Genomic DNA, 24,759 nt, shown 5'->3' on the forward strand with positions numbered 1-24,759 from the left:
CATCTACCCCAACAAGGCCACACTACTCTGACAGGGCTGCACCTTCTAATAGTGCCACTCCCTGGGCTGAGCATATACAAAAATATGGTTTCATCACACCAGGAACAGGCTTTGCCATTCCATTGGGTCTGACGCTCCAGGTACTTGATATTGTTGTATTATGTCAACAATATACACATTCACTTGGGATTTCAAGAGCTTCTTACACATTCACTCAGTGATTCCTCTACGCCCTATACTCTTCCAAATGTCAGGAAACCCTCTTACCAGGGGACTCCTCGCCCACATTCACAACTGCAATTCTGGGCCTCTGTTAGCAAAATTTTCTTACTCTCAGTTTTCCTGTCTACACAGTTGGAATAAGACTACCACTGATTTCACAAGACCATTAGGGATTAAGAAAAGAAAGCATAATTTGGCACACAGTATCTTCTCAATTAAAAGAATGTAGCAATTGTTTGTAATCATAGGTAAATGTTTCTGTAACTGCCATCTTTTGCCTGAAGTCCTCAAAGGCAATGGCTGAACCCATGTCAAACGCCACGTCCTAGATAATATGGCCTCTTTGTTGGGTTTAATTTCATGAATCCCTTCCTCTTGAAAAGTAAATTCTCAAAAGACTTCCTTGTGGATTGGGGAGATGGTCAGCGAGAACTCGTTTAAAACGACACCCAATATCCGTCATGTAAACCAGGTGTGGTAGCAGATGCCTATAATCCCAGAGAGGGGAGACAGGATGCCAGTCAGTCTAGTCAATTGACGAGCCCAGTTCATTGAGACTCCTTGTCTCAGATTAAGAGCAGTGGGGTGGGCAGAGTGATAGAGGAAGATACCCACCTTCAACCTCTGGCTTACATGGGCATCTGTAAACATGTTAGTGTTGTCAACTTGACAGAACCATGGGCTACTGGGCAAGCCTGTGGAGGCTTGCCTTTATTGCATCAATGGGTATGTATCATTGTATCAATCCCATGCGGCTGGAGTCGTTGCCTGGTTGACTGGGATCCTGAACTGTATAAATGGATAAGCACTGAGTCCCATGTATGTGGACACTGCTCCTGTCTTCTTACTTGATATGGAATATAGCTAGCCGCTACAAGCCCTGCTTCCCTGACTTTACCACTGGGAAGGGCTGTAACCTGGAACTCTGAGTTAAAGGAGCCTTTCTCCCTTAACTTGTTTTCAGCATGGCGTTTAAACACTGTAACCTGAAAAGAAACTAAGACAACACACACATTTTTTTTAAAGACCTGTAAGCCAGAATACCAGAGTCTGGTGAACAACCATCCTGTGACTCTCAAGTTGAGGAAGACTTAAGATTTTCAGAAGGGTTTTGTCCCAGTTTCTTCTCCTGTTAGATCGGAACTGACTTTTCAACTCCTGGAGGATCTCTGCGCATGCAAAGGATAGAAGAGACAGAGCATTGGCTTCTCCAGGCCCGGAACATCCCCCCTGGACGCCTGGGCGCTTGAAGAGTGCACCTCTCCTTTAACAAGCTGGTAGGAGGGGGGGAAAACTGGGCAGGAAGCAGCCTTTTAACAGCAAAGAGACCGTTAGAATCCCTCTCCTGACCTGCCGCACCCAGCCCCTATTCTCTGTCAAGGACACTTGTCTGCTATCAGAAGCCCTGAGGACACTGTTCCCTGCTTTATCAAGGACCCGAGGAAACATTTCTCCAACTGAAGATAAGGATTCCCCGGCCACCACCACCCACACAAACACCACCACTCACACAAATGCATACTCTTCTCTCCTGACTGCTTAAACTGAGTTCCTGACGTTTTCTGGAAAGAGGGCATTTCTACCTGGATGTGCAGTGACCTGTGGAGAGGCAGGTAAGCCATGTTTGAGTAGCCAATTAATTTGTTCCTTCAACGGTATTTTCTGAGTGCCACATACCACCAGATGCTCTTAAATTCAATTCTGAATAGCACTGGGGCACCAGGCACAGCCTAGTGACCCTAACATGGAAATGTACAAAGTGAGATCTGCATTTGTAGCTCAATCCCGCAAAGGCAAGCTCTGATCCCATTGGTCCTGGGGTCGGAGGGGGAAGGGAGAGGCAGTATGGTATGGAGAGGACTTCCCTAAGGAAGTAATGTTTGAGTTGAAGGGGAGTGTGTGCAGAAATCAGCCAGACTTAATTCTTGCTTTCCGTGCGGCTGTTTGGGGGTTAAAGATGCCTCACATTTCCAAAGACGGCTGCTGCTTCATGCTGGCCCTGTTTCCCACAGAGTCACCACTGCAGGCACCACCTCCTGAAGATTAAGATGAAAATGGCTTGCTCACTGTAGTGAGAGTGAAGCCAGGGAAAACCTGGAGGGGCCTCCTTCAAAGTTCAATCTGCTTTGCAAAAGTTGCCAGATAAAGATATTTCCTGATGGAGGGCCTAAATAACAAGTGGGATACTTTTTGATGGTTCTTTTTTTGTGAGATCTGATTCCAGACTCCTCCTGCAGGAGCCTGAAAGTGTGGGGAGTGGAGATGGCCCACTTCAGCCCTGCTGTGGCCTGACCAGTCTTTAAAAATTATTCATATAAGCACCTAGCCTCACAAAGATGTGAAGTGCCAGGGTGAGGGAGATACTGGGGTGGGGGGTTGGGAGGAGTGGAGGGGTGGGCGTACCCACCCAGAGGAGAAGGGGAGGAGGAGGGACTGGGATGGGGGACAGTGAGGGGGTAGAACGGGAGCGGAGCAGGGCAGTGAGTGGGATATAAAGTGAATAAGTAAAAATTAAATTAAAAACAATTATTCATGTATAGGAGTCCCTCCTCTCCCCAAAATCCACAGCCATGAAACCGCCACTCTTAGGTCCTCAGAACCAGCAAATGACAGAAGAGTGTTGGGTTATGGAATGAATGGTTGTGCATAATGACCAATGCGCCCATTCTCTGGCCTTGGAGCCAAGCAGGCTTCCACGAGGCAGGCTCTGAGGGAACTGATACAGATGCTAGAGGCCTGTAAGGCCAGGGGAGACCACTGAGATATCTGAAGGGTGTCTCACAGCTCATGGGTCTGGCTTTACTGTAGAACGGGGGATGTGATAAGGGATCACGGATGAGCCTGAGAAGGCTGTGGGCTCTCTAACACCGTAAGTCAAATTCTGCTCTTGGGACAGATGTGCAGCCAGGGACTGGCCATTCACTTCCACCAGGCTTCTTTGTGTGTGTAGTAAAACACATATAAAATTTTATGGTAAATATCCACAAAATCTACCGCCTAAACACTCCCAAGTGCGTACTTCGGTGATACTGGACACATTCTCGCTACCGTGCAATCCTCACCCCCATCTATCTCCAGGGCCTGTTCTTTTTTAATCTTCCCCGAGTGAAATGATGGATCTATTAAACAATAACTCAACATCCCAGTACCATGCTATTGTCTGGCTTTATGAATTTGGCTCCTCTAAGGACCTCCTAAGAGTGAAGTCATAGCCTCTGGCCGTAGTGACCCATCGGCTTACTCCACTTAGCATAATGTCTTTAGGATCCATCCACATTTCGCTGTGAGTCAGAATTGCCTCCACCTTTGCGACGACACACTATGGCACTGTGCGTTCAAGGTTCTACCTTCTGTTCTGCTCATCTGTCAGTGAGCACTTGGGCGCCTCCACTCTGTCTGCCGTGAACACTAACTACTGCATGGAATTGAGCATACAAATGTCTACCGAGAAGACTACTGTATGGATACAAGTACACAGACAGTCTGTTGGCGGCCTTGCTTCCAGTGATTGGAGGGACAGATCCAGAGGAGGCTGCCATACCGTTTTCATAATGGCTCTACTGCTTCACATTACTATCAGCAATGTCTAAGTATTCCAATTTCTTCAGAACTTTGTCAACACTTGATATTTTCCGTTACTTTTATCTTTGTTCTCAGTTTCGATGCCAGAGATGGAAGGCAGGGTCTCGCCTACCCTGAGCAACCGTGGCTAAGCGCATGTGCACTCTTGTGCTAAGCACTATCTTCTGCTCTCACACCTCCTTTCTGACAGAAGCCAACTCCAACAGCTATGGAGTGGTGTCTGCTCTCGGGTTGGATTTTCAGGTCTCTGACGACGAGTGAGCATGCTTGTGTGCTTACTGGGTACGTGGATACCTCTTTGGAGACACCTGGATGCGAAGTCTTTGCTCGCTTTTAGATTGGGTTGCTTGTTTTGGTTTTGTTGAACTGTTTTATGCTCTGGCTCCTCAGGTCCAAGCAGGCAGATCGTTTGTACATTATGCTATTCCAGGATTGTGCTACTTTCTACTCGATTGATCGGTCCCTCTGATGTCCCAAATCCCTTGGTTTTGATGTAGTCCACTTTGCCTAGTTTTAATTTTGTTGCCTTTGTCCTTAGCGTGGTACCCAAGATTTCACTGCTAACTCCAATCTCATGAAGCATCCCCCTTCGTTCTTCTAAGAGACATACGTTTTAGCTCCCAACATGATGATTCTGAGGAGCACTTCCTCCCGACACAGTGACCCTCCAATTACTGCAGCCTCATGAATCTCGAAGGTGGACAGTTGATAACACGGACATGATATAAAGTCTTCAGTTTAAAACAAGTTATTGATCAGCTCCAAACTGAGGTCGCTATGCAGGAAGCTAGTAAATGAAAATAATTCTCTCTCTTTTCCAAGAACTTAAGGCAAGACACCTCTTTTGAGGGGACGAGATGCTGCATCCACAAAATCACAAAGGCTAACAAACAAGGCATGTGCCAAGGCTTAGAGCTAAGGAAGGCAGGAACTCAGGAAGGTTATCACTCGAAGATTCAGAGGTAGGGAGACCTTTAGGATAAACACATATCTGGAGCAGTGCCAGGCAGATAGAACTAGGAGAGTTTCTATACTAGCCACAGGAGTCATTGGTGTTTACTGAACACTTACTTTATGCTGGCACTGGGCTCTGTCCATCATACATGGTATCCCAGTTACTATTCCTAACCCTGTATTTACCACTGCTTCTATTTTATCAATGGGACTTGCTTTTGTTTACCCTGATAGTAAGTTGAGAAGCAGAGGCTCAAAATTAGGTTTATTTGTATTAACACCTCTAGGCTTAGTCATTCTCTTTTAGCCCCAGAGCTTTGAAGCAGGGGCAGATACTCCAGATAGGGATAAAAGAGAAGATAGGTGGGGGCTGGGGAGATGGCTCAGCGGTTAGGAGCACCCGACTGCTCTTCCAGAGGTTCTGAGTTTAATTCTCAGCACCCACATGGTGGCTCACAACCATCTGTAATGGAATCTGATGCCCTCTTCTGGTATGTCTGAAGACAGCTACAGTGTACTTATATACATAAAATAAATAAATCTTTTCTTTTTAAAAAGAGTAGACAGTGCACAGACCATGCATACAAACGGGGTGTTTGAGACCGTAGCAGGCTGAGTGGGAGGGGTCAGAGTCTCAGTTTGTGGGATAGAAGGTTGGGTGGAGGAGTGGACAAGGCTGAAGCACCTTCACAAAAGTATAGAAGAATTTGATCCTGATTTGTAAAAATGACAGAATCACACCCAGAAACACCAACTCTAACCATCAGTTCACTTCTTTCCTCTAGAAAAATGAGACAAGTGAAGCCCCAAAGACTGGTTGAAGCATAGATGACCACCGGCCATTGTAAATTCTGGCACAGGATGGTGAAGAAAATAGAATTCCAGATAGGCCAGGTTAGCCATGAGGAGATGAAGGGTAATCAAGAGAAGTAGAGAGAGCTGGCAGGAAGAAACCCTGTGCCTAGTGCTTCCTGAAGAGCACTTCCCTCTGTAAGAGGTCTCCTATAGCTGGGCCCACCACAGACACAAGCCTAGTTCTGCTTCTCTCTATGGTTTGTAACTCCGAGAGACATGAGGCCAGGCTGTCAGAGTGGGTATCATCAGAATCTCCTTCCCCTGCCGGGCCCTGTACACTTCCCCATCAGCACCCTGGTCTCAGGTCCCCCATCCCTTCTTCCAGTGGAAGGTACATCTAGGATACAGGCTCTCAGACCAGGGAGCCACGACCATGGCTGGGTCCTTTTTCTTCCTCCTTGTTGCTTTCCCCGAGCCTGAGGCTGGGCCAGGGCCTTGTGATTCTATCCCAGAAGTCCTTCAAGGCAGGCATGTGCCCCCAGCACGGCTACAGACTACCCCACGTGGGCTAAGCTCTCATGAGGCAGAATTTGTTATCCATCTATCTCCAGCCAAAAAGAGCCCTCTGACTGATTCCTCTAAAATTCTCTCTGCTTAATTAATTCTAGTAATAGCTGCTGCCATTGAGTTCTTGCTCCGGGATGATCACCGTGCTAAGTATTTGGCAGGCACGATCTCATTTTATCCCTACAACCCCATGATGAAGATGGTATTGTCCCTATTTTGCACATGATGAAATTGAAGCTCAGCCCTGTTACATAATTTGCCTAAAAACCTGTGAGGGAGCCAGGACTCGAGCATGAGCCAGTGCATCTCCAATGCCTGGGACTCACTGGGCTCTCTGCGAAGGTCCCTGTCAGAGTGGGGATCCCACAGTGGCAGCTCACACATCAGGGTGCCTTGTTTGCTGGTGCCACCTGGGTCTCAGAGTTCCTGGGAGCCAAAAGGTTTCTGTCTTTCAAAAATAAAACTCTCATACAAATACAGGCTCGAGTGCTTAACTATGGTCCTAGAAACTTGGGACACGGAGGTTTGTGGGTTGCTTAAGTTCATGAGTTCAAGGTTAGCCTGGTTCCAGTAGTGAGACCCTGTCTCAGAAATAAATGAATATGAAACGGCCTTTAAACTATTGGCCCCAAATATTAATGGTATCTATGCCTGAATTCTTCATTCTAAAATTATACTCAAGAAAGACAAGAGGGGGTGAGCCTTCTTGAGAAGTGCACACCCATGGTCTGGGTGTGTCTTACTTCCTGAGTGCTTTTTCTCTTAACCCTTATGCTTAAACATATCTTTTAATAAAGCAAACCCTGTTTAACACAAACGTATGCGCAGACACACACACACACACACACACACACACACACACACACACACACACAGAAGCAGAAAAAGACAGACACAGACAGAGGCAGAGACCTGCACTTCAAGTTCCTTGTCTACTTTTGCTCAGAAAACACTGATGGTGGGAGCATACTTGGGCCAAGGGGGAGCCGCAGATCTGCCATTGGCACATTTATCATTTATTGATTCGATTTAATTTATCAAGAACTTGCCATGAGCTGTCACATGATCAGTGCTAAAGACAGAGTTAAGAACAAGTCAGAAACAGTTTCTTCCTTTGTAGAACTTCCATTCTTCCTAGGAAAGAGGCTGGGGGTTGGGGAGAGAGCACCCTGGCCAAACACAGCAAGAACAGCGGTTCCTGCTGCAGAGAAATGAGTGAGGATGCAGCAGGGTGATGGAGCTTGGGAGGGGTGAAAAGTTGGACTTTATTTTTAAAGATCCGTTCATTTATCTTTATGTGTATGTGTGTGAGTGTGCATGTGAGTGTGTATGTATGACTGCATGAGTATATGTGAGTATTCCCGGAGACCAGAGGGTATTGGATCCCCTGGAACTGTGGTCACAGGTAATTGTGAGCTATCTGATGTGGGTATGGGGAACTGAATGGTGTCCTTGGGAAGACTACTAGGTGTTCTTAACCACTGAACCATCTCTCCCCGTAAAGTTACATTTTAAATGCCCCTTCCGAGAATAAAATGTTTTAACAGAGAACTTAATGAAGTTCATGAGCCCTACAGGATGATGGGAGAAAGAGCAGCTCAGAAGCTGGGTGTGGTGAGACAACTGGAATCCAAGCACTTTGGAGGCAAAGGGGAGGATCAGAAATTCAAGATTCTCATCAGCTACTTAGTGAGCCAAGATTAAGCAGCCAGGCTACCTCTCTCTCTCTCTCTCTCTCTCTCTCTCTCTCTCTCTCTCTCTCTCTCTCACACACACACACACACACACACACACACACACACACATGCACACGCACACACACACACACACGTGGGCAGGCAGAGAGGGAGGAAAGAAAGAACATTTTAGGCAGAGAAGAGAGCAGTGCAAGAGCCCCCAGTTGGAGCCAGCTGATGTGATCCATGCACAAAGACTGAGAGGTACAAGGTCATGGGTATAGTAGATGTCAGGCACACACCGGGAATCTGGATTACTAATGTGGTGAACTGGATTCCTTACACTGTGTTACTTAGCTGGAGCTGCCTCTACAGCTGCCGAGAAGCGAGTTCCCGGAAACAGACCACAATGCCAGCTCTGAGAGTCTCTTTACCCACCTCTGCTTTACCTCGAGCTTGAAGCAGCCTAGGAACTCAGGGTCCAGTACTCAAGTTGGGAGAGTCAGCCACAGTGGAAGAAGAAGCAGCTGACTCTCACTTGCTCAGTCTGTTAAAGCATTTGAACCATCCGTGTACACTCAAAACTGTCTTGAAGGCAGACTTGGTTTTTATACATTCTATTGAAGATGACGATGATCAGTGGGCAAAAGTTCTACAGGAACTACTACGCACTGGTTTCCTCTCCAAGCGTCTATCTGTTTCATTTTGCTGAGTCCTATAAAGGCAGTAGGAGACAGTGCTCTGAACGTCCCAGTGTACAGATGTGGAAGCAAAGGAAGGAAGAAGCCAGACCACAAGCCAAAGGTCAAGGAAGGCAGAGGCACTGTGGGTGAAGCATGGGCAGGCTCACCGGGAGGGAAGCCTTCGAACTCCACCTGCAACAAGGAGGAGATGAAATGTCCCTGCATTTCTCAGGCCCCTTCCAGCAGGGACAGCCACAATTTATACTCTGCTATATGTTGAATGGACATTTCAGAACAGGCCCAAGTCTATAGCAGTCTTGGCTTCCTCTCCCCTCTCTCCCTCCCCTTCTCTGTCACACACCACGCCTACACATTTGATCTTGTGAAGGCCAGAGGTCACAGAGGTCAGCATATTCTCTTTATTGCTCTTTACCTCCTCTTTTGAGTCAGGGTCTCTCCAGGAACATGCAACTCACTCATTGCCTACTCTGGCTGGTTACAAGTACCTAGGATCCCTGTCTCTGCAGCCCTGGGATTATAGAAGCTGCCAAGTTTTTGCAAGGGTGCCGGGGATAAGAACCCAGGTTCTCATGCTTTTGTGGCAAGCACTTTGCTAACAGATCCAAATCTCCAGCCACTGGCCTCTCACTTCTCAAAGAGTACTCTGTAAGTGGCTGAGATGCAGAAAGTCAGTGAATAAAATCTGGATGTGGTGGGAGCACGCTGTGTTGCAGGAAGCAGTGGTATTGCCTGCAGCTCCCTCAGGCCCGATGGGCACAGTTCTAGGTTACTGTCTGAAATATGAGGATCGCTAAGCCTGGAGATTTGCAAATACTGGATTCTCTCTCACTTCAGCTCTTCCTGAGGCACCCCAGTCTCAGCCGTCTCTAGCGGATGTCTTGATTGGCTGGAAGATTGCTGCTTCTTGATGTGGTGATGATTGCTTCTGAAAGATGGAGTAATAGCAACAGCTATCATTTCTGAGCGTTTTCTAGGCACCGCCATTGTGCAAAGCAGTTTTGCACATATTATCCCTCCGACAACCCCTATAAGATGAACAGCAACCCAGTGATATCGGCCCTGCTCCAGCCCCCATCAGACTTCTTTTAAGAACCTCAGTGTGACAGATAGAGAAATCGAGGTTCAGAGGTGAAATAACTTCCCCCAAATCACACACCAGAGTTCTGTCTACGTAATTCCTATGTCCATGTTCCTAAGACTCAGATAAAAGAGGAGGAAAAGATTAATTTGATACTCTTTCCTACAAAACCTGATTTGTCTACGGCTAAAGTTAGTAACAGAACAAACTGGCCCTGAGAAGTTCCCAAATGAGTAGGCAAATGCTGGAGTCTTTCTCACCTCAGCTCCTCCCACAGCACCCCAGTCTCAGGGGTCTCTGGAGGTCTTGATTGGCTAGAAGTCAGATGCCCACAACAACTGAGCTGAAACCATATGAAAAGAGATCTTTACTTCTGTGACTGTCACAACTACCAAGACGTACATCACAACTCAGCTTCAGTGGATACAACAGCAACAAAAGTAAATTGTCGTTGCCCCCCCCCCCCCCGTGACGCTTCACTCATAGCAGAAGCTCACTTTAGCAAAGACATGTAATCATAGTCACATCGGACACTTTTTCCCAGGAAAATAAGTGTAAATGTACTAAGGAGAAAAAAAAAAAAAAAAACAGAGGAGGGGGAGGTGTTGGTGGATTCCAGGGAGGAACATTTATCATGCAGACTGACTCAGACTTCTGACATTCTTATTTCAGAAGGAAAACTTGGGAATGCCTAAACTTCAGGGTATTTAATATATTTGTGAGGGTGGGGGAGAAATTACAGATTAGTCCTGCTGGGTAGGGGTCAAGCAAGGATTCCTTTAGCTCTCGTTTTTTTTACACATTCAAATCACCTCAGAGTAGCTGAAGCTACTCCATACATGGCAGTTACTGGATGCTATGGGAAGACACCATAAGGCCATGATTGCTTTAAAATCATTCATAATAAAAAGACATAAAAAGCACATTTTGAGACTTGATTCTAAACGTTATACTTAAATTTGGGCGACTTAATTGCCCATAGAAAGGGAATGAAGTCCCACCAGTAGGCAGTAATTTCTTACAGCCGTGGTGTGTGAAATTGAAATCTTAAGATATCATCATATCAAAGGCGCACCTTCTGAAAGAAGGGCTCTCCCCAAAGAGTTGTGAAAGACAAGAAATTGACCCAAAGTCATGCAAGCTCTCCCTCTCCCTCTCCCTTCTCCCCTCCCTTTAACACATTCAGATCAAAGCATAAAGGAATCTTTATGCCCTAGACTTGGCCATTCCAAAGTTACCTCTTGGAGTCCAGGGAGATATTTATTTTAGTAACTAACCCCAATGCTATCGAATACACATACACACACACACACACACACACACACACACACACACACACACACACACACATATATATATATATATATATATTCTGTATATATCCATTTCATTACAGATCCATGGGTCACATGCTAGGTTTTATATATATATATATATATATATATATATATATATATATATATATATTCTCATTTCATTACAAATCCATGTACCACATGTTGAATGCACAGTTCAGCCAATCCTTACACCAACTTATACCAGTTAGTAAGTCCCATTATTCCCATTTTACTAACAAGGATGCTGATAAACTCTCCTTGTTGGGCCCAGTTCACATGATGGTAAAGGGAGGCCACAGCACAGGCAGAATCCTCAGCCACTTTCTCCACGCTGTACCTTGAGGGTAGTTTTCCTGGTCACATGAGCTGCTAAGAGCCTAAATCAACCCCAGGAAGTATGGTTCTAGTGGCTCAGCATTGGAACATCAGTATTAAATAGACATACTGCTAATCACAACCCGTGTGTTTTCACTGTTTCCTTTTCTTCTTTTGGTTTTGGTTTTGAGACACTGGCTCCTGTAGCCCGGACTGGCCTTTAACTAACTTTGTAGGGGAGGATGACCTTGAATTAGTTCCTAATGCTCCTGCCCCTTCCTGGGATTACTGGCCTGTGCTACCACAAACAATGTTTATTTTCACTTCAGATAGAAATGAAAGCAGAATAACAAGTTATGTATTTATCATATAATTTAGGCTTGTGTAGACATTGTAAAGATGTTTGTTTTCTTAATTTAAAGAACAAGGACTTAAATAGGAAAATGTCTTTTTATATACTGGAGGTGGGTTTTGGACCAACCCGAGGGTATGCGCACAGACACAGATTTTAATTATTCCCCTTCAGTATAAATTTCAGGACGTGGAGGCAAGAAAATGACAGGAATCTGTGGGTGTGGTTCAGGTTAGTGCTAAGGAGAAATCAGTGAGGATTTTGCTCTGTACCAGGAACCCAGGATTTCTGTTCTGACTTCAACAATCATCTTCAGGCTATTAAAGCCGTCTTTAAAATGGGACTGAAATGCCTACGTCCTTGATCCAGGCTGTTCTTACTAACGATGGATTCTGAAGGCACTCGGAATTTTCCTCTTCACAAACCTGAAGACTGTCCTCATCATAAGCTAACGGGACTTGAACGATCATTTCTGAACTCAGTTTCAAGGAACTCGAGGCCCGGGAGAACCTAGGTTTTTCTCCCTGCAAAACTAGCTAGCTAGAGTCCTCTTCTTTCCCTTCTGCATTTCTTTGTCCTTCTAGAACTTGCCTTCAAGCCTGAAGGAGAAACCTGTCCTTTTCTTTGCTTTATATAGGGCAAAATAATAGTAAGTAACAACTGTAAGGTCCTTGATTATTGGCAAGGAACTTCCTCCGGTCCAAGTATTGCTGATACTTTGCAGAGAGGGCCAGCCTAACCGCTGGAGTTCGCTCTTTGAAAGATGCTGAGGGAGGGAATTCTGCCGCCAGCAGATGGAGAGGAGACCCGGACAACGTGGTCCCTCCCAGCCACCCTCCCTGCGGGATTAGCTGCCCCCAGCTCTGCTCAGGCGCACCTAGCGCGTGAGGTCCCTGGTCATACAGCTTGCGTCCCCTCTCTGGAGCGCAGTCGCAGCTACGAGCTTGCTGCCAGCAGAGCCGCACTGTCTCAGGCTTCGTAGAGCACCACGACCGTGGTCTTGGGACCTCGAACCCGAGACGAGCGCTCGCTAGCCAGCCACTAGCAACGCTTGCATTTCTTTCCTGCTGGAACCGCCAGGTGGTTACTTTCAGCCTGAAACCAAAGGGAAAGGGCAGAAGGGGAACTCTGAAAAGGACGGTTTAGTGGCAGCGGGCTTCTTGCCCCAGGAGTGGTGCTCAGGGAAGACTCTCGGTCTCTGCCACGGGTCCCTTTAAGAAGCCAAGTCGGGGCTGCCGCCGTCGCTGCTGCTGCTGCTGCCGCCGCTGCTGTTTGGATTCCTAATCCCCAGGAGCCCCGTTTTTTTTTTTTAAAGGAAGAAAAAAAGGGGGAGGGGGCGGGCAGCTGTCTCTTTAAATGTGATTTCCTTCTATTGTATTTGAATCGTGATCAGGAAAAAGGAAATGAAACCAGAGACAGAGGGAAGCTGAGCGAAAATAGACCTTCGCGAGAGAGGAGGGAGCCCGGGGAGAGCCGCGCGGTCCGCTCCCCGCCCCCAGGCCGCCGCCCCCTCTCTGCCCTCGGCGCCCCGACCCCAGCGAAGGTGCGAGGGGTTCGGGGCGGCCGGGCGGAGCCGGCGACTGCGCGCGATCGGGACCGGGCGGCGGCGGCGGCGGCTGTGGTGACGGCAGCGGGACCGGGATGGAAGGTTAAGTCTTGAGCAGCGGCAGCTGTCGCAGCCGCCGGAGGGAGGCCGGGCTGCTCCCCGGCCCCCTGCCTCGGCCGCCGCGCGCGGGGCAGCTGGGTGATTCGCTCTCTCTCTTTGGCGTTTGAAGGGAGCGCGGTGACTGTCCTTGAGCGTGGAGGGGCGAGCTCGCCGGCCGAGCGACCGAGCAAGAGGAGGCGCAGGAGCGGCGGCGCCCGAGCACCCGAGGGGGTCCGAGTCCAGGCAGCTAGCCAGCCACGCGCCACAAAGGGAGCGCCCCCGCCGCCCGGCACGCCTCCCCCCTCCCCAATGTCCTCGGCCATCGAAAGGAAGAGCCTGGACCCGTCTGAGTAAGTGTGGCGCTTCTCTCCCCGCACCCCACACCGGGTCCCAGGCAAGGCGCGAGGGGCTGACTTCAGGTGCGCGCCCGCAGCATGCCCTTGGTCCCTCGGTGTCGCAGGGGTTCTCTTTCCTCGCGGGTGACTCTGGAGACACCGAGAGGGGCTGGGCGGAACTGGAGGAAGCTGTAAACTGGGATCAACCCCGCGGACCGCTCCGGGCTATCTAGAAAGCTCCCCAAACCTTCACAAGGGCCAGAAAGTTTGCCCAGGAGCAGGCACCCGGAGCTCCGAGGCACAGGTGCAGGGCAGGGAAAGTGGAGGACGAGATTCTGCCTTCTCCCCTTTCGTCCCACCCTCTCCAGATTCCCTTCCTTTTTGTCTATTTGGCTTTGGAAAGAGGGGCATCCCAACCAGAACGTCCCTGGTGTCTCTGACAGTCTACTGCCAGGCCCGGAGTAGAGCAGATAGTCGATGAGGTCCGCCTGTCCATCTGGGGACTGGTTCTGGCCTCCAGAGACTTCTAGAATTGCTAATCCGGAGTTCCTCCGGGTGCATGTTCACCCCTCCCATGAGTCTCCTATTGTGGGCATGTGAACCTCGAAAGTTGGTTCTTTTTTTTTTTTTTTTTTGTTCCAGTGTGTTTTCCTAGGGAACAGAATCTCATCAAACTTTCAGAAGGGCTTGGGGTCAGCGAACCAAGAGTTGTATGAGTATGTACTGTCTTATGCTCTGAGCTTTGCGCTGGTTTGCAAAGAACACCCCCATTCCACAGCCTGTACCCTAGCCCATTCTCTAGATTTAACAAGGGGAGCCAAGAATGAAGGTGTTGGGGGTTTTTTTTGTTTTGTTTTTTGTTGGTTTTTTTTTTTTCATGTCCACACAAATGCCCTTTTAAGAATCATTAGCTGTCTGGTTTTGAGTTTTTATTCCTTTGAAGTCCTCATCTAATCCTTTGAAGGGATTTGTTAACACAAGACCAAAGGAGCTGGTTAATGACTTGTCCATTTGGGCTTTTAAGACGCATTTGTTTTGGTGGGGTTTTTTCCTCCTTTTCTTTTCCTGCTTTAAAAGAATTGTGCTTTCCTGCTGAAGTTTTCCTACTCGCCTCCCCCCCTTCAATTTCAGTCTTGTGTGGTGTTTATTTACCTGGGCTTTACCCTCAGTCAGCAGCATAAAAACCCAGCGTGTTCTCATAAAATACAGGAAGTCCCACGATCCAACGAGAATATAAACATCACTCTTCAGTCTTGAAGGTTAAGACACACAGCTCAGAAAGGAGCTAGGTTTGTTGACATAAAGACCAGCTTCCTTAAAATCTCAGGAAAAACAACAACCCTTTAAAAAAAAGAGTCGGTGTCTGTAGCTTGTTCCCTTTTAAAAATACATTTAAAATTACATCTGAGCCCCGAGTTTTCAGAGATTGGACGAGACATAAGATTACACAGTAAGGGAGTGGGTCTGGCGAACTGGTGTTTACTGCTTTCCTATCAGCACAATTTCACTATGAATCCTATATTAGACATTGAGTCTACAGAGTTTGGTACCTTAAAAAAAAATACTAACTGCATGGATGTGTGTGTGCACCTGAGCGCAGGTGCTCTGGAGGCTAGAGGTGATGAGTCTCCTAGAACAGGAGTCACAGATACTAGCACTCACCTGTTTTGCTTGTGGAGACTCCTGGGTCCTTTGGGAGAACAGAAAACATCCTTAACTGCCAAGCCTTCTCTCCAGCCTGAGGATTGGGTTCTGTAAAGGAAGTTCACTCTGACTAAAGTTTGTGTCTTTTTTGCCCCAGACTAGAAACCTGAAAGGTATCTCACAGCTGTAATAGTGAGCACCCAGTTCATGAGGTCCTCTAGTAGTTCATCCGTCCTACAGAATGTGCCCAGAAAAGGAAGGCTGTAACTGAAGATGGGCAAGCCCTGTGGGAAATGTCTGTGGAACATTTCCCCTCTGTCTGGGAAATTTTTGAGAAATTTTACCAGAAATCAAAGCTAAAGGGACACTCAGGTGTCCTATTTAGGACAGGCTGGTAGAAGGATATCAAATATTAACTTAAGGTAAATCTCATTCAGTCTTTGGCTTGAATTGTTCACCAGAGAGAATGGCATGTCATTAATTATAGAAAGGTAAACTGAGTCAGAGTCTGGTCCTGTCCATATCTGTCCTCAGACCGGCATGTCTCGTTCTCCTGTATCTCACTCTCTTGCCAGCGGCCTCACCGAGTGCTTGCTCGAAGCCAGCTTGGATCTTCACCATCGCATCTCCAGATGCAGGTCAGCCCTTGCCTAGGCTTGTGCAAAGGTATCATGTGCACAGGAAGCCAGAACTCATGCACAGAGATTTCCTTCACCATGCAGTTGGTGATCCCTTCGGATCATCTTAATTCTGGAGGGCTTTGTTCTAGCTAAGTGCAAATTCTTCCTTTTCAAAGTTGGCTGGTAATAACATCAGCCATCTAGGCATCAAACATGATGGAAGACCTGTGGGTGATTCTGAAAGCCCAATGTAAAACCTTGAGCTATGCAAAGGGAAGAGATTTGATTCTGAACTGGTGCACTTGAACAGGCCAAGGATCTTGGTTAACTTTCAGATATGAGAATATGAGGCTGGAAGCCCTTATGTATACCCTATAGAAAAAAAAGACTCTAGTGCCCCCCCCCCCATACACACACCAACAGGGATTCTCTTTCTTGCCCTGGCTGTCCTGGAACTCACTCTGTAACCCAGGCTGGCCTCAGACTCAGAGATCTGCCTGCCTCTGCCTCAAGAATGCTGGGATTTAAAGATGTGTGCCTCCACTGCCCGGCAACCCGGCAACTTCTAGTGTATTATTTAAACTATTTAAGGTCTTAGCCCACGTCACCCGTAACTCTATATACATGAGAGGCTGAGGCAGAAGAACTGTTCCAGACCAGCCTGGGCCTAGTGAGATCTTGTCTTAAAATTTAAAGGGACAGAAAGGACGTGTGAGCTGCCTCAGCTGCTAATGGTGCTTGCCCTGTGTCTGATGACCTGAGTTTGATCCCTAGAACCCACTTGGTGGAGAGAGAACCGGCAGTTCAGGGGCTAAGAGCATCTCCTACTCTTATAGGAGACCCAAGTTGGATGCTTAGCACCCATATTGGGTGGCTCACAACCCTCTGTGACTCCATTGCCAGGGTATCTGATGCCTATGGCCTTCTGGGGCACCTGCCCTTGTGTATATGTACCCACACACATACATACAATTAAAAATAAAATTAAATCCTTAAGAACAATGCAAACAAAAAGAATGGAGAAAGGAATCACAGTGAAGATCACTTACCTAAAGTGACGAGGGACCCGGGTTTGATCGTCAACACCGAAACAACAAACGACACCTAACACTTGACTTGATCATTGTTTTTCTCAAAGAAACTGAGCTTCGAACTTCCTGGTTCTTAAAGAAGGTAATCTTATATTTTGTGCTATAATGGTGGATTTGGCATTAGTATTTAGCTACATATTTACAACGGATGGGTCACCTGAAGATGCTGGAGTGCCCTGTGCACAGCCATTCCCCGAGTCTCACTGTCCCCAACTGTAATGCTGCTGAGCCTCATGGGCACAGGCCAATTGGGCCACAAGGTCACTTGGGAAATGTGCCAAATAAAGATCAGAGGCACAGACGTGTCGCCCAGGGTACCCAAGAGGAAACGCCATCGGACATTCCATCAAAGGAATGAAAGCTAATTTTAATTTGAAAAAAAAAAAACCACTAGATTTTTTTTAAAAGTAGGTTTTATTTGAATAATGTTCCAGGAGCACATTAATTATTACAAGTCAACAAGCATTAAGTGTCTCTGTCTCCTATTTGCTATCACAATCCTTTCTCCCGTGCCATTTTCCCTCAGAAAAGTTATTTCTTCTTACATGTAAAACAAAAGTATTCAGGTTCTAGGAAGGCAGAGCAAGCAGAGGGCCCTATGTATGTGTATCTTTAAAATAGTTTTTACTGTTCGTGTGTGTGTGTGTGTGTGTGTGTGTGTGTGTGTGTGTGTGTGTGAGCACATGCACTTGCTCTCGCTTGCTTGTGTGTATATCTATATGTATGGTTATATATAGAACAACCTGCTGGCGCTTTCTTTCCACCGTGTGTGTCCTGAGGACCACATCAGATCATCAGGCTTGGCGACAAGCACTCTAACCTCATAAGCAGCTTGTGATTCCCAGCATACAACTTCTTAAATCCAAGAACACATCCCTCAGAATCACTGTGAGAACAGAGTGACTTTGGTATCAGTTTAATCGCTTTCCACTCCTTTAGGTCCATCGTGTGGTCCCCTCTTCCACTCTCTTTACTAATTTAATTTTATTCACACTACTTTTGCTACCCTGAAAAAGTATGAAGAAAGAAAAAACAACTATGTCTGCTATCTGTTAAGAATCACACCGTAACCTAGATTTCCTCCCAAAGATTCGTTCGGATCTAGTATTCTTCGAGACGGTGTCTAGTGTAGCCCTGAGCCTCTGGATGATGCTGATGAAATCCTGCTCCTCCAGGTTCCGCCTCAGGATGCGCTGGGATTATGTCCCCACTTTCCATGGCACTGGAGAGGTGACCGTTGGGCCTCTGATAGGTTAGGCCATCCCTCTACCTATGAAGCTCATCTCTAGCCAAAGATTCATGCAGAATGTAAGAAAGAATGCAAAAAACTTCAGTTGGAATAATTAGATATGGATGGAACTTTCGGTTTTGGAAAGAGACAGCAACCTGATGTAATCTCGGTGGCTTTCTTCTTCTTTCTCTTCCTTTGATTCTGTGCAATGGGAAGGGCTTCAGTAGGGTGAATCCAACAGATTATCTGTAGGTTTTAGCACACTGGGTCATCAGATGCTTTGACTATGAGCAGCTCCTTTGGTCCCAAAGTATATTCTTAGGATTTGGCAGTTCCAAAGAAGAAAGGGAGGGAGGGCTGGGAAGACGGAGCAGAGCAGGAAGGGAAGGTGGAAGAAGCAGACAGGATCAGAGGTGCCGACGAGGCAAGGGACCAACACTATCTGCAGGGCCTTGGACACCTCCTGGTATTCTGTCTTCAATTTTTCAGATGCTAAGATCTCTCTATCCCATTCCCATTTTATCCAAGGTTGCCTGTGTCTGTGCAGTCTGAGTTAGGGAGTCTTTTATCCTTATTTCCTGGAAGGAAATGTAGTGAGGTTCCCCACAGAACCCTGAGCATGGAGCAATTCCTGAGACCTTGTGCTTGTCTCCCTTTGGTGAGCTTTTCCTAATGCTTGGCCCCCTCCCCAGGGAACCCGTGGATGAGGTGCTGCAGATCCCCCCATCCCTGCTGACATGTGGTGGCTGCCAGCAGAACATAGGGGACCGCTACTTCCTGAAAGCCATCGACCAGTACTGGCACGAGGATTGCCTCAGCTGTGACCTCTGTGGGTGTCGGCTGGGAGAGGTGGGCCGGCGCCTCTACTACAAGCTGGGACGGAAGCTGTGCAGGCGAGACTATCTCAGGTAAATCCCTCACACTTCTGGGCACATCTGGGTTTGGACACATAGTCTCTGGCTCCCGCTTTGGCTCTGAGGTGTCTGCCTAAGGAGGCTAGGCTGTGGAGGCTGAACCTCCACTGCCTCTTCAGAGAAGCCGTGAGCTCTTCCTTTGCTGTGGCCATGTTTGCAGAGACACATCCCTGCATGGTAAATCACTGAGGTTTTTAAAGGTAAGAGAAGAATAAACACGGAATTCAGAATAAGGACAAAATTCCGTGGGGGCAGGATAGGGTTTGGAGAAGTATACGTAGGGAAATATCAGGGGAACTAAGGGAAGAGAGGGAATTCGCTTATAAGTTTGGGAGTGGGTTCTCATTTGATACTCAATGAACGTATGCATATATGTAGACATTCCTTTGCATGACTCCAATATTGTTGATGAGAACTTTTAAAATAGCATTCTGTTCTTGAGCCCTGAGCACTGAGTTTCCTAGCAGGAGGCTAGCATTCAGCAGTTACAAAGGTGAAGACACTGGAGTCGGGAGGTTTGAGGCACTTACTCACTACTCCATTGCTTCCTAGTACTGGCCTTAGACAAAACCTCGATTTCCTGCCTGTAAAATGGGTATAGTAACTGTAAGGTTAGAATGAAGTACTTGACTTGGTACATGACTTAAGAAGTAGGTGGTGGCTGACTTTATAACTGACAGGTGTCGTGGGGGCATCACAAATTATTTTCCGCTATAATGGACAAGGGGATGGTAGCGTGGAAGGGTGAGATAGGAAGTGTACCAGACCACATGAGACAGAAGCATTTCTGAATGAGAGTGTCCTGGCACCCGGTGAGTGTCTCTGCCTGGCATGTTCGAGCACCTCTAGCTTCTGTATTAGCTTCACCAGAGGTAACTCTGCCCCGAACTGCTAGATCTGGTCAGCTGTTCAGCTCAGTTCTTCACCATCCTCCTGTGGCAGAGGGTCCACTGAGCACGCAGCCCCCATTCATTAGGACCATCTAGCCGGTGGCAAGAAGCTCTTTTCGACTCCAGTACCCTTGGCTGCTAGGAAGGCTCTTCCTCCTATGTGTGCTCTCAGGGCACTGCACATGGGAAATAAAAACAAAACCGCGGGTCGTTCCGAAGTCAGAGGAAGCTTATCCGTCCACGCAAAGACCAAAGCAGCTTTTACATGCCTGCAGTCTTTGATTGAAATCATTGCAGATGTAGTGGTTTTGGGGCAAATGGGAGGAGAGAGTAAGTAGGTCTAACTGTAATTTTGTTGAATTTCTTTCTTTCTTTTTTTAAGTCCTAAGAAAATAGAATGGAGATAAATGCAGACCTGGTTTTACTCACCCCAGGTCTGCCAAATCCATCAGAAAGCAGCTGGGTAAATGATTCCCACTGGGCTCCTGCTTCCCTCCCTGTTGAATCATTTGAATCTTATTAAACGAAGTCAGATACAGTAAGGTCAAAGAGCCGATTCCTCCCTATCTCCCCGGCTTTATAGAACATTCAGGAAGAAAGGCAGCGCTGCCTGGGCCTGTTAATCTTTTCCATTTTCAAAAAGGAGAAGAAAAAAAATAGTCTGGGAGAGCCCAGTGTTAATTAACTTGTGTCTTGGTGACACGAAATAATTCTTTTCCCTGCTACATTCCCAGGCAACATGTTAATTAACTCTGCATTAGTGCGGCGTTCCCAGCCACCCTTTAATATTTATATTATTGTTATTAAAATGGGCAGCAGAAAGCTTAAGGCGCTGACACCTCTTGACCGAGGAGGGATTTTTATTTCCTTCAGCCATGGACTTCTTTGCCTCGGTTCTTTGGCATATCCAGAGCTATTTTAACAGGATGGGTTCAGAGTGACTCAGGGTCCTCCAGACAGGTTCAGTCCTTCTCCCCAGAGCAGCCTCTCTCCATGAGGATCTTGAACAGCCAGCTCTCTTCTGGTCTTTTTGAGACATTCACCCTCAAATATGCAAGACCCACACCAGCACCCACCTCCACCCCCATCTCCCTCTCTCTTCTATAACTCAAACCTGCTGCTGTTACACTGTGTTGGGTACCCAGCCTGGATCCCCTCAGATCCGGTTTTCATGAACTTTTATGTAGGGCAATCCCCTCTAGCCTATGGTTCTATTTCAACAGCTGGTACCTACGCCTAGCCAGCACCTGTTATAACCAAAACTATGCCATCTCACCAGACCCTGGTGCTAAAAACCTATGCTTCAGGGGAGTCCCCAATCCCTGCAGCTTAGAGGGGAGCCAAGGCCACTTGGAGACCGGACTTATACATCAGGAGTCTCCGAACATAGGGCCAAAGCTCCCTCCAAGGCTGTGCATGTGAGATTGCTACTTGACCCCTCCCCTCTTTCTCACTTACCCCGAGGACATCATAAACCACTTGAACATAAATCCTCCCTGTGGTCTGTTTCTGGGATATCCAGCTGAGAGGAGGATTCTGTGAGCCAGAGGTTAATGCACACAGTAACTGCCAAGTCCTGGCTCGTTTTCATTACTGTTAGCATTTCTGAGGACCCGAGTTATTAGAGGGCGTGGCCAAAGCCTCTGCCTCCAGCCTTGGGCTTACAGTGTAAGGCACAGAAGCCAGGAGAGGATGTCATTTGCTCAGGTCAGTTACCTACTTAGAGTTGGTTCTGGCACCTGAACTTACCTCCCAAACATTAGTCTTTGTCCTCCCATTAGCTGCCTGGTGTGGTAATTTGCCCCCTGATTTCCCTTTAATAAGCTCCCACTTTCTTAAGGTCTCAGACCTCAGGCAGTTAGACTCATTTGCTGCACAGTTTTCTCAGTCGTGTGTCTCTGCTCAGTCCCAAATCTTAACTTACTGAACGGTGAGGACGCCAGCACGCTCTTTCTGCTCTGTGACCTCCAACATGGCAGTTACCTACAGCTCCACCATCTGCTCTGGCAAGTTAAACTGTTCTCCCCCATTGGTGAGTCTGCTTCCAGCACAGAAAGTGGGACCCAGAATCGGATGACCTCTGACCCTGCTGCAGTGGGCTTGCTCTCTGCTCACAGTCCTCGCTTACAGGCCGTCCATTCTGGCCAAATGTCGCAGGCCTTGGTGGCTGTCTTTACCTCTCCTCCATCCTCTTTGGATGCACACCAGTCGATTCTCTCATCTCATAAGTTGGTATGGACTTCTAATGAGACCAAGGACTAGCTGGAAATAAAGATTTTATGTGGAAGCTACATGCTGACATGCTAGGTTACAAAAAAAGGGACCCTGCAGCAGCAGTTGAGAGCACACCTGGGACACATAGCCAGTGTCGGCTCAGTCACTGACCTCTGACGCTCTGACGTGCCCTAGGTGTTGCACTAACATCTAAGCAAGGTAGATGACAGGAGGGCCAAATCATCTTCTGGTCCTTGTCCTAATGTTATTCTTACAGGCAGGTTCATTTTCAAAGTTTAGCCATCATTAGACGATCAGCGCACAGTCTGCTGCGCCTTCTCTTATGTGTCCCTGTCAGGTATAGGGACAGTTGAGAATTTCTGTTTCTAACAGGTTCCTGGATGGTGCTGATGCTGCCAGTCCCTGACCAGCTCATTTCAAACCGTCGCCCTGACTCCTAAGTTGCTTCTCACACCTCAACACTAAGTGTTGCTTGATTAAGTGGCTGATGCACCGAGGCTAGGGAGAAACTTGATTTAGCTGTGAGAAAAGTTGTCTCTCCAGAGTCATGCTAAGTGGGCAAGAGGAGCATGAATGAAGAGCTCTGTGCATCATGGAGAGATCCTGTTTGTCCTCTGGGTCTCTGAGGCATGATTAGTGGCACTATTTGTCTCCCGGGATACTCTGTCTCCTGGCAGCTGGGGCTCCGGTGAATGGTCATGTGGACATGGAGTTTACAGCTCGAGGGGTGGGGGGGGGTGACTCCAGGCACACTCCCCAGTGGGTGAAATTCATGGCTGTGAATGAATGAATGTGGTAGAACCGGGTGCCTCGTAGTGATACCCATTTTAGTGCATTCCTGGTGACTTACCCCTCCGAGGGCTGGCCCAGCTCCTCTTCTACAGTCAAAGTTCCTCTAGGAGGGAGACATATTGCATGCCTAACTCCTCACAGGCCATTTCAGCTGCATGGAAGCTTCCATGGCAGGTCTACACAGCCTAGAGGCATGGATAAAAGCAGGGGAAATTTAGGGAAAGAGGAATAACAGCAACAAAATGTCACGGAGTCATTTTGTTTTCAGGGAAGGATTCATGGGCTATTATCGGGTCCTGCTGTCTTGCTTACATATGTTTATGTTTAGATAGTATATTACTGTGTATCTCAGTCCTGCTTGGACCTTGCCATCTTCCTACCACTGTATCTGACTAGATGCAGCGTTGCCTGGAATCCTGATAGGTGGGTTCACATCAATCTGTCATTGCCAACCCCCGCCCCTCTGCCCCTGTCTCTTAGTGTCCTTTTCTTTTCATGCCAGGCTTTTTGGACAAGATGGCCTCTGTGCTTCCTGTGACAAGCGGATCCGTGCCTATGAGATGACGATGCGCGTGAAAGACAAAGTGTATCACCTGGAGTGTTTCAAGTGCGCTGCCTGCCAGAAGCATTTCTGTGTAGGTGACAGATACCTTCTCATCAACTCCGACATAGTGTGTGAACAAGACATCTACGAGTGGACCAAGATCAATGGGATCATCTAGGCCAGAGTCCCAGGCACCTGTGGGGAGGTGTTCAGTGGAGACGCTGGCTCCGCGGTCTTCGTGCTTAGGCACTTTGGGAACCTGAGGGTGGGTGAGGCATTTCTTAGGAGACTATGGACTCTTCCTGGGCACTAAAGACATAGCAATCACATGACATAATGCAGAGGCCGAGGCTTCAGTGATGAAAAGGACCAGCCCTAGGAGAGAATTTATGGTCACAGGCTAGCTATAGTAACTGACAAGGTTAGTGGAGGAAATCTTTGAGAACCAGCATGCCACTGTGCCATCATGATAACATTTCCCAGATAGGCAGTCTTGGGTAAAGATTAGATGTGACCTTGGTGTTCATGGACTAGAGTTGTGGAATTAATTTCTTCCTGGCTTTGGTAACTACCCTGTTCTAGTCACCGTCCTTCACACTAGGAAAGGAAAGAGAGAAGAAATAGTCGCTTTTTTTTTTCTTTCTTTTTTTCCTTGGTCATCTTCCCGTGGCCTACAGCTCTGGAGCCAAGGGAAACTGCAAGGAGGTACATTTCAGTTGGGAATGAAATATACATCTTTCAACCAGACAAATATTTATAGCAGTGTTGATGAATCACTGTTTTTAGACACCTTCATTTGAGGTGAGGCGCCCCACAGATTGTTTCTATACAAATGTAAATCTTAAAAAAAGAAGTCAAAGTTGTTCAACTATTTTATTATCTTAGATTATATCAAAGTATTTGTTGTGTGTCATTAAAAAAAAAAAAACACCTCGATTCTGAAAGCTTAATAAAAATGACCAGGTAAAAGGCAGTGCTGTTGTTGATGTGAAATGACTTACAATTTGGGCTAGCAGGGAAATGGTTTGCTTTTCTTTTTTTTCTCCTTTTGGAAAGATGAAGTAAATTCGTGGTTTATTTCTAGGTCAAATAAAAGCTTCCATTTATTGCGAGGGTTTATATGAGGTTTATATAGGTTTCTGTATTACCGGCAATTATATAACAGGCCATCACGTAGCTCAGAGGGATATAGAATAATTAAGTTGTTATTGTAAAATGTGCATTTCACTTTGGCAT

The 24,759-nt window shown here is 47.1% G+C and overlaps 1 protein-coding gene and 1 long non-coding RNA gene across 5 annotated transcripts; one reads left to right on the top strand and one right to left on the bottom strand.

Annotated features, from left to right (window-relative positions):
• Nucleotides 1-1,717: 1,717 nt before the first annotated feature.
• On the top strand, nucleotides 1,718-24,451 carry Lmo2 (LIM domain only 2). 4 transcript variants are annotated; one of them, NM_001244779.1, is given in 4 exon segments: nucleotides 1,718-1,835; nucleotides 13,358-13,577; nucleotides 18,841-19,056; nucleotides 23,482-24,451. In NM_001244779.1, coding segments are annotated over 3 exon segments (477 nt in total). In that variant the 5' UTR covers nucleotides 1,718-1,835; nucleotides 13,358-13,536; the 3' UTR covers nucleotides 23,702-24,451.
• LOC102552075 (uncharacterized) lies at nucleotides 8,885-12,942 on the bottom strand. The gene is made up of 3 exons (XR_015684528.1): nucleotides 12,460-12,942; nucleotides 9,839-9,921; nucleotides 8,885-9,425 (listed from the first exon to the last, which is right to left on the bottom strand). It is a non-coding gene; the product is annotated as an uncharacterized LOC102552075 (long non-coding RNA).
• Nucleotides 24,452-24,759: the final 308 nt, after the last annotated feature.

This window comes from Rattus norvegicus, chromosome 3 (genome assembly GCF_021556685.1).
Source record: "Rattus norvegicus strain SHRSP/BbbUtx chromosome 3, alternate assembly SHRSP_T2T, whole genome shotgun sequence".
In the NCBI taxonomy this organism is placed as follows: Eukaryota; Metazoa; Chordata; class Mammalia; order Rodentia; family Muridae; genus Rattus; species Rattus norvegicus.